The sequence below is a fragment of the Lagenorhynchus albirostris genome, chromosome 15, assembly GCF_949774975.1.
Source record: "Lagenorhynchus albirostris chromosome 15, mLagAlb1.1, whole genome shotgun sequence".
NCBI classification, from domain to species: domain Eukaryota; kingdom Metazoa; phylum Chordata; class Mammalia; order Artiodactyla; family Delphinidae; genus Lagenorhynchus; species Lagenorhynchus albirostris.
Window position 1 is genome coordinate 16,705,644 of NC_083109.1, and position 10,111 is coordinate 16,715,754.

General features: G+C 48.4%; 1 protein-coding gene across 3 annotated transcripts in view; it reads right to left on the minus strand.

Annotated features, from left to right (window-relative positions):
- L3MBTL1 (L3MBTL histone methyl-lysine binding protein 1) overlaps nucleotides 1-8,281 on the minus strand; it is a 61,652-nt gene extending 53,371 nt beyond the window's left edge. For 2 of the 3 annotated variants that reach the window (XM_060123044.1, XM_060123045.1), the window contains exons 1-4: nucleotides 7,274-7,493; nucleotides 6,802-6,952; nucleotides 6,539-6,674; nucleotides 5,780-5,864 (exon numbers count right to left, since the gene is read on the minus strand). In XM_060123044.1, the coding sequence (XP_059979027.1) occupies nucleotides 5,780-5,864; nucleotides 6,539-6,674; nucleotides 6,802-6,952; nucleotides 7,274-7,385 (484 nt within the window). In that variant the 5' untranslated portion in view covers nucleotides 7,386-7,493. Of the gene's footprint in view, nucleotides 1-5,779; nucleotides 5,865-6,538; nucleotides 6,675-6,801; nucleotides 6,953-7,273; nucleotides 7,494-7,749; nucleotides 7,977-8,145 lie in introns of those variants that run through there. The other variant, XM_060123046.1, reaches the window with a different exon arrangement.
- Nucleotides 8,282-10,111: the final 1,830 nt, after the last annotated feature.

A 10,111-nucleotide genomic window follows, 5' to 3' on the forward strand; every position in this document is an offset into this window, starting at 1 on the left:
TTGAAACTTTAGGCAAATCCCCAAGCTCAAGTAAGTCCCAAAGCTCCGTGCATGTTTGTATAGTTTGTGTACCATGCATAGGTGCCCAGCCAAGAGGGTGAATGGGGGCTGAAATCTAGCCTGGCTCCTTGCCAGGCCACGTGGCTTAGTCTGCTATGAAGACAGGTTGGCTTTTTCTAATTGGCCTGTTCCAAAGGGGCACCTTTTTATAATTTGCACAAAGGCACCATATAGGCTGGCTGTAGCACCAATCCCCTCTTGATTTCCAGAAACGTTCCTTTGCTTATTTCTGCTCCCTTAGACTAGATGCCCCTGGCTAGCACTTTCTTAGCAAGGTCAGGCTGTCCAAAACCAAACTCGCAACTTCTCTGCCAAAGCTTCTGCCCCTCTCAGTATTCTCTATCCTAGTCAACAGCACCACACCGTTCATCCAGTCATGCAAGCTGGAAGCTTGGAAGGGATCCTTTACATTTCTGTTTTTACTCCCCAGGATTCTTTAGTGCCTGAGTCCTACTGATTCCAACTCCTAGCTATCTCTTGACTATATCTCCACTTCTCCATGTTCTCTGTCCTTCTTGTTTTGAACCTAGTCCTAGAGCCTCTTAATTTACTGTGCCTAAAACTCAGTCTGTTGCCAGAATATCTCTAAAATAAAAATTAGTTTGTTATTTTTTTGCTTTGAGGTCTTCAATGGCTTTGGATTTCCAATCAAAACCCAAAAATCCAAATACCTTTCCACACATACAAACCCCCTAGTGAACTAGCCTCATCCTGCGTTTCCATGCCTCTGTGCCTTTGCACATGCTGATCCCTCTGTCTCAGAGATTCTGTCACCACCCTGTCCCATCCTCCTATCTTTTTCTCATCCTTCAAGACCCAGCCATATCTCTGGCACCTAGCATAGGGTTTTTTTTTTTTTCCCGGTACGCGGGCCTCTCAAAGCTGGAAAAAAAAAGAAACAGAGAGAAGGCACACGTAATAATAGGAGAAATTTTAAAAGGGATATCACTACATATCCTGCAGACTTCAAAAAGATAAAGGGATATTGTGAAGAACTTTAACATTCTTTTGACGAATTCCCTTCTTAATCACCCAGTCTTAAGCCTACTTCTACACACTAATGAAATTGCTCTCTTGAGTCACCAGGGCCACAATCCAATGATCTTATTACTCAACTCTCTTGATCTCCATGTGCTACCAACCACCTGTTCCATCTCAGCATTTCCTTCTTGCTGTACTTTCTTGGCTGTATCTTCCGTCTCTTCTACTTCCATTACCGGTTTTTCTTTCTCCCACCCTAACCCTGCTCATTAATGGTGGATCCCTAGAAATCAATATAGTACTTCCCTCCCATCTTCTCTCTGGAAGCTTCTTCAGCATGGCTTCAGCTTTTTCAGTAGAGATAATTCCCAAATGAATGGTTCTAGCCAGACCTTCCACTGGAAGGTCAACAGGAAAGACAAAAAAATGTAAAGAGAAGAACAGAGCACCATGGTTCAAGAACAACCGATGACAAGCAGTCATCAGGATGCCACCATTGGCTGGTTCTTTTCATTTTAAATTGCTACAGATACATCTCTGTATTTATCTACTTCTTATAGAGCATGGTTAGCCAATTCATAATCAGTTCATTTTAAGACAGAATGCTTAATGAAGAGCCTATTACTTGTGTTCCAAAAGTATAAGGGATCTATGCCTGGGAATACCAGACTCAAGAGGTTGGGCTCCATAATGCTGTGCTCTACTGTTTATCCAGCCCTCAGTTTCTATGGAGTATAAATGGACTCTTTCCAAAATCTAATGAAAGCCATGGGCCACCTCCCCAGGAAAATGAGCAATTCACAGAATTTTGCATGTAAATTTAAGAGGGCACTACTGCAAGCAGCATACTGATCAATGTCTTGTACTGAATCACACACTTATATTCTCAACTTGTTCCCCAACTCTGCATGGCACTCCTTGTATTTTGATAGGAAACGTGTTTCTTATACCCAATTTGAAAACGGCAAGGATCTGAATAAATATTTCTCCAAAGAGAATATATAAATGGCCAACAAGCATAAGAAAAGATGTTCAACATCATTAGCCATCAGGGAAATGCAAATCAAAACCACAAGAAGAGGAACTTCCCTGGTGGTGCAGTGGTTAAGAATCTGCCTGCCAAAGCAGGGGACATGGTTCAAGCCCTGGTCCGGGAAGATCCCACATACCACGGAGCAAGTAAACCCGTGCACTGCAACTACTGAGCCTGTGCTCTAGAGCCTGTGAGCCACAACTACTGAGCCCACGTGCCACAACTACTGAAGCCCACGCAGCTAGAGCCCGTGTTCCGCAACAAAGAGAAGCCACCGCAATGAGAAGCCCACGCAATGCAATGAAGAGTAGCCCCCACTCGCCGCAACTAGAGAAAGCCTGCGTGCAACAACGAAGACCCAACACAGCCAAAAACAAACAAACAAATAAATAAATAAATTTATTTAAAAAAAGAACACACAAAGAGATACCACTCCATACCCACTATGATGGCTATAATCAAAAAGACAGTTAATAACAGGGCTTGGTGAGAATGTGGATAAACTGGAACCCTTATATGCTACTGGTGGGTATATAAAATGGTACAGCCACTTTGGAACACAGTTTAGCAGTTCCTTAAAAGGCTAAACATATGACCCAGCAATTCCACTCCTAGGTATATACCCAAGAGTAATGAATACTTATGTCCAGACAAAACTTGCACACAGATGTTCATATCAGCATTATTCATAATAGCCCCAAAGTGGAAACAACCCATATATATTCATCAATTGATAAATAAAGTGTGATATATCCATACAATATTGTTCAGCAATAAAAAAGAGATGGAAAAAAAAGGGATGAAGTACTGATACATGCTACAACATGGATAAACCATGAAAACACTGTGCTAAGTGAAAGAAGCCAGTCACAAAGGACCACATGTTATATGATCCCATTTATATGAAATGCCCAGAATAGGCAAATCCACATATACAGAAAATAGATTGGTGGTTGCCTAGGGCTGGATGGGAATTGGTGGTTTGGGGGGAATGTCAATTAATGGGTATAGGGTTTCTCTTTGGAGTTATGAAAATGTTTTAAAATTGATTGTGATAATGGCTATACAACTCTGTGAATCAACTAAAAACCACTGAATTGTACACTTCAAATGAGTGGACTATATGGTATGTGAATTATATCTCTATAAACCTATTAAAAAGCTGTTTCTTGGGAGTTCCCTGGTGGCCTAGTGGTTAGGATTCCTAGCTTTCACTGCCATGGCCCAGTTCGATCCCTGGTCGGGGAACTGAGATCCCACAAGGTGTGCATCGTGGCAAAAAAAAGAAGCTGTTTCTTGTAAAAATATGTATAAAGCACTAACTGTAAAAAAATGGATATGTTAGACATCATCAAAATGAAAACTTTCTGTTCCTCAAGACATCATTCAGAAGAAAACAAAAAAGCTAGCCAAAAACTGGGAGAAAATATTTGTAATATATACATCTGACAAAGGACTTATATCCAGAATATATAAAGAATTAATAACAATTAATTCAAATAATTAAGACAATAACTCAATTCAAAATGGGTAAAAATATATGTCTAAAGTAACTATAAGGAAATAGAACAGGATGCTTGTAGCATTGCTCTGAATCTGAAAAGGCTATATAACAAGTTGACCCCAAAGAGTGCCACTGCAGATACTTGACCTGGATGTGGGCAGGATGAGAGATGAAATGAGAATATCAGTAACTGTTAAAATTATCAGAATAGCTATTAACGACTATATAAATTATTAAGACTTTTGCAATGGTGTGTTAGAAAATGATGCTTCATTGGACTTCCCTGGTGGTGCAGTGGTTAAGAATCTGCCTGCCAATGTAGGGGACATGGGTTTGAGCCCTGGTCCGGGAAGATCCCACATGCCATGCAACAACTAAGCCCACGAGCCACAACTACTGAGCCCGCATGCCACAACTACTGAAGCCTGCGCACCTAGAGCCCGTGCTCCACAACAAGAGAAGACACAGCAATGAGAAGCCCACGCACCGCAACAAAGAGTAGCCCCTGCTCGCCGCAACTAGAGAAAGCCTGCGCACAGCAACAAAGACCCAAAGCAGCCAAAAAATAAATAAATTTAAAAAAAGAAAATGATGCTTCACACAAAACAATTGAAAAGGTGAAGGAGATATATGGGAGAGAAGGCTGAGTGTATGTACATGAGTTACATGGTTCTAACTCTTAAACTATTGGAACATTCCATCAGGACTAGATACGTCAGGTCTGTAGAACATGAATCCAATAGGGTAGCCATCAAACTACCAAATAGAATGTAGATAAAATACAGATTATCCACAACACAGGACATGCAAGCAGCCCTGCCACCTCCCCCTCTACCCCAAGATTCTTCTCCCAAAAATGAGTGGAAAAAGATTTTAGCCATAAATGCAAACTTCTGTCTACTGACAAAGTTTCTTCTCTCGAAAAAAGGCGGAAGGGAGAAAATATCCAGAAACAAATGCCACACTGATGTTCACAGTTGAGATGGTGAAATGTATGAATCAAAAGATAACTTTAGACTGGTCAACAGGAGCCAGCTAAAAAAATGCTGGTTTAATAATGTATTCCTGGGGAGGGAATTCCCTGGAGGTCCAGTGGTTAGGACTCCGTGCTCTCACTGTCGATGGCCCAGCTTCGATCCCTGGTCAGGGCACTAAGATCCCACAAGCCACACAGTGCGGCCCCAAAAAACAAAAAAAGAATGTATTTCCTTAAGAAAGACAGAGCAGTTGAGCCAACCGCAGTTAGACACTGACTCCTTCCTCTATTTAAGACTTAAGATGCCATAAACCAATGAGAGCTAAGACTTTGGCTTCTGATGTGACAGCCTCGGGTGAAAGAGAGAGCGGTGAAAATGTGGTTTGGCTAAGATGGGCAAAATATGGAATAGGCACTATAGAGTTCAGAGCCCTGGACACAGATTGCACTCTTCTGTATGGCACTGGAGCCATCAAGGCAGAATGATGCCCTAGAACTGACCTCGCTCTCTGGTTCTCCCCGGGACAGGAAAGACAGTGACTCATGCAACTGAGCCATGGTCCAAGAGGAAGCACCAACATACAACTCCTCCATTCATCCACTGAACAAACACATTTATTGAGAGTGTACTCCACACCAGCCTCTGGACTAAGGACCAGGGATACAAATGCTTAGTAGAAGAGATTCGGTTTTGAGGGAGGAAGACAGACATTGCTACCCAGTATCTAGGTGATTATAAGTGTGATAAATGTTACTTGGCTCCAGTTGGCTGTTGTCACATGGCAATGTGGAGATGGTAATGGAGAAGACCTGAGGGCCAGAGCTAACTATGAATGACCTTGGTTCCATTTTTCTTAGAACTGAAGGGTCAGAATGGGGGCCCAAATAGCAAGGTCAGACCAATGGCCAGTACGGACTTGCTCACACCACCACATGCTGCCATTAAAGGCTGCTCAAGTCTTTGGATATTGTGAGGCCTGCTCACAACTGGATAAAAGAGGATAAACAAACACATGATATAACCCCCAAGAACACACATATACTGATGCACAAACCAAAAACACCGTCTCTCTCTGTCTCTCTCATTCTCTCTGTCACACACGTGCTAACTTATGGTTATCTGTATATGTACAACACAGCATCACAATGGTAACCCGCACTCCCAGCCTCACACTTCCGAAGGTGTATCCACACATGAATATAATATACACACGGGCCATCATACCAGGCTGGCTGCTGTTCCACTCCTCACTTTCTGGGGTGCTAGTGGTGGGCTGTCCCTCTGAATCCTTTCCTTCTTCTTGCTTCTCCTGTGGAAGGCAAGCCAGATCCCAGCTTCCTGTCCTCGTGGATTGGCGTGAAGCCTCAGCCTCTATTCCTGGCCCCTGCCTAGCTCTCTGGTCACATGGTGCTCTTCCCCAAACAGATGGATATTCTTCTAGGCTACCAGCAGGAACACAGCTCTGGCAGACAGTCCCTTACCACATGGGCAGAGACTCACATTAGCACACCCCCCCTAGTTACACAGCCTGACTACAATTCTCCTCATTCCCAGGTGGGGAAACTGAGGACACAAATACTTGCCCTGTGCCAATTTTGCCTGCCCAGTGGAACTTTCATGCTCTGTCTTTTCCAGCTTCTCTGCAACTAGAGCCCTGTGCTCCCTGGCCTCTGGCTCAGAGATGGGGCTCCAGTGATGAAGCTTTCCATCTGCCTGCACATCTACTTGGTTATTGATTCATGTCAATGTGACTTAGCCCTGCCACTAGACTGAGATGGGAGCTCTAGAAAAACAGGAGAGCGGTTTATTTATTTCCCTCCAACCAAGTACAGGATCTGACTCAGGATGGGACCCCAAAATATGATGAGTGAGTCACTATGTGTCTTCTCTAGCCCAGCCCCACGATCTGGATTAATGGAGGGGATAGTGGAATTGAGGTATAGCCTCTAGCCTCCCCCTCCCCTCCCCAAGCCCTCTTCCTACCATGGCCTCCGGCTCCGAATCCTCCTCAGATAGGCTCTGATATTCCCTATGCTTCCTTTTCTTCATGGGTTTGAGGAGCTCAGAAGCGCTGGTGCAGGAGTTGTTCTGGCCTGAAGAGTTCTCCACTATGACTGACCTGAGGGGGGGCAGCCTGAGGGAAAGAACTACCCACCCTGCACCATCCACACCCTCTCCTAAGCCCTGAACAGGCGTGGGGCTTTGAGGCCCGCAGGCAGAGAAGAGGTGAATTCCCTCCCCCTTACCGCTCCTGGAACAGCTGGGGGCAGCCATCATTGGAGGCCCCAGGATCTGGACCAGCGCCTTGCTGAGGCCCACACGCCTGGCATTGGCAGGTGCCATCATCCTCTGGCGGGTCCTGAGGGTTATCTCCTGGAGGGTCCTGGGGGAGGTCTTCTGCAGGGGGCCAAAAGGGTCTCAGGCCTCCCACCCATCACTTCCACACTCAGGCTCCGCCCACCTCGGAGCCCACGCTTGGCCTCCCCTTTGGTCCCCCCACCTTGGGCTCCCCTACTGGATAGCCCCATCTACTTCCCCTCCCACCCCACCCCACCGGCCCGCAGCCTTCTCCGCCCCAAGACCGACCCGTGGGCGTGGGCACACCTGCTGGCACCCGGGCCACGCCCCCTCGGGCCACGCCCCTGGCCTTGGCTCCTCAGGGAGTTCAGGGCTCCCCCTACTCCCACAGGGGCCCAGCTTCGGGCCTTGGGCTCCTACCCGGCTGTTGGGGGCCCGCATCGCCACCTCCCGCCAGGGCCTCGCCATCTTCGTACTCGGCCACGCCTTCCCGCCGCAGCTCGGGGCTTGGGGGCTGCTCCGCTCCTACCATGTTCGGCGGTGAGTATTCGCTTATCTGAAACTGGAGTGCGGAGGGTCAGAGGACCACGGCTCCTGTACTGGCCCTTGACCCACCCCTAGTCAGCATGGTCCTTCTCCAGCCGCCTCACTGCAAGCCACGCCCCCGGAACCCATTCCCCATAAGCCACGCCCCTAGGGCCCCGCAAATGTCTCGTTTGGGGAGGTCTGCACTCCAAGCCACGCCCCCAGAGTCCCTCACTCCAAGTCCCACCCCCAGAATCCTCCCTCTCGGCCAGCTTCCCCACCTTCCGCCTCAGGCCCCGCCTCCAGGCCCGCAGGCCCCGCCCCACAGCTGCGGCTCGCTGGACCCCCCCCCAATCCTCACAGATACTGACCCGCAGGCCACTCCTAGAAGGCGGGGCCGCGGCCTCGGTCCACTCCAGGAGCCGCACTGTGCTGGCGCTGGGGCTGGCCGCCGGCCCAGCGCTTAACTGTGGCAGAACGGTGGCGGTGACAGGTACGCTGCCAGCCACTCGCTCTGAGGTGCCCACATGGATCTGCTCCCGTGGAAAGCAGGACACATCCAGGGCACTGCTGGGCAGACCAAGGGTGGCCGAGCTGGCTGCGAAGATACACGGACAGACACGACACAGATGAGCCTGGTGGCCCTGCCCCAATCTGGCCATGCATGTGTGCAGGCAGGTGAAAAGTATCATCTCCTCCCCAGGACCCACACCTGCTTGGGCAGGTATGTGGGTGCTTTTCTTCCCCAGACCCCTGGCTATGCCCACCTGGAATGATAAAGGCAGCAGCGGGCAGGTGAGAGCCTGAACCTGGGCTGTCTCTGGCCACCAGGTGCACGCTGACCTCCCCTGTGGAGGGCCCCTTCAGTGTCCTCAGCATCTCTATTTCTGCATGCCCCTCCATCCTGGTAGGCCTACAAAAGGAACACAGCCCCCAAGGTGATCAGGGAGGTAAGAGGCCTCCTTGAGGAGGAGCTGCCCACCCACAGAGAAAAGCCTCAGTGCTGAGGCGAGTAGGGTGTTTTAGGAGCCCAGCATCAAGTTGGGCTCCTGGCTCTGTCCAGGTCACTCAGGTGAGGGCTCTGGCCAGGCCCTGCACCTCCCCCAGTCTCTGTAAGATGGGCATGTGTGAGGGTGCTTTGTAAACTGATGTGCACACTCTAGGGAGTCTCGGGCAGTGTGTTTCAGGCCAAGGTTCTGTCTGGCCAGCTGTCTCATGGCACAGCCCAGGCCAAGTCCAAACTCCCCCTCTTTCTCAACCCCCACCTCCATCCCCAACAGAATCACTCCCTTCTCCCTCTGGGGATTCAGAGCCTTCAAGTACCAGATTCTCCTTCACTCATACACGTTCATTTTCCTGGGAGATGATCTTTCCTGATCGTGTTCTTTTATGCCCCCTGTCCACCACTCCCTCCAATCCCAAGCACAGAGCAGGCACTCAAACATCTGTTGAAGAAATGTATGCATCTGAAGAGCAGAGGTAGGGCATGAGAACGCAGGCAGTGCGTGATTTTGCTTTAATCAAGCCAGGGCAGCAGAGACATTTAATAAAGAGTGAGTTGAACAGGTAAGTTTATAAGAAAGAAGACCTAGTGACATAACAAATGTGCTTAATACCTATCATTTACTTAACTCCTAAAATGTGTCGGCCACTGTCCTAGATGCCCTCCCAGCACTGTCCAGTAGAATTTTCTGTGATGATGGAAACGTCCTATACCTATACTGTCCAACACAGTAGCCACATGAGTCTACTCAGCACTTGAAATGTGGCTCATATGTCTGAGGAACTGAATTTTAAATTCCGTTTAACTGTACTTAAATTTAAGTAGCTACCGGGGCTGGCCACAGCTATTGTACATTTTCCTTTTTCTTTTGCACCCACATACATTTTCTTTTTTTTTTTTGGCTGCGCAGCACGTGGGATCTTAGTTCCCCAACCAGGGTTTGAACCCGCACCCCCTGCAGTGGAAGCCAGAAGTCTTAACCGCCGGACCACCAGGGAAGTCCCTACATATTCTAATTAGCCTGTCACCTCCACCTCCAAAACACATCTCAGAGTCTGACCACTTCCCCCCATCTCCATCACCACCATGCTAGTCCCAACCACCATCAGCTCTCCTTGGACTTCTGAAATTGCCTCCTAATTCATCTCCCTGCTTCCTCTCCAGCCCCTGCTACAGTCTGTTCTCCACTAAGAGCAAACTTTAAAATTTTTCTTTTCTTTTGTTTTTTTTTTTTTTTGCGGTACGCGGGCCTCTCACTGTTGTGGCCTCTCCTGTTGCAGAGCACAGGCTCTGGACGCGCAGGCCCAGCGGGCATGGCTCACGGGCCCAGCCGCTCCGCGGCATGTGGGATCTTCCTGGACCGGGGCACGAACCCGTGTCCCCTGCATCGGCAGGCGGACTCTCAACCACTGCGCCACCAGGGAAGCCCTAAGAGCAATCTTTAACAATGTAAACCAAATCACATAATTTCCCTATCCACAATTCCCCAAGGGCTCTTGGCTGCCCTTAGAATAAAACCGAAGTGCTTTATGGTATAGAATCCAACCTCTGCCTTCCTCTCTGACCTCATCCTCCAACACCCTTCACCTTGTTCTCTACCCTTGATAGATTCTGGTTTTCTTCTATTGCTTGATGAACGTTCGCACCTCAGAGCCTTTGCCCTTGCTGTTCCGTCCACCTGGAATGCTCTTCCCCAAGCTCTGTGTTTGGCCGCCTCCTTCCCCTTCAGC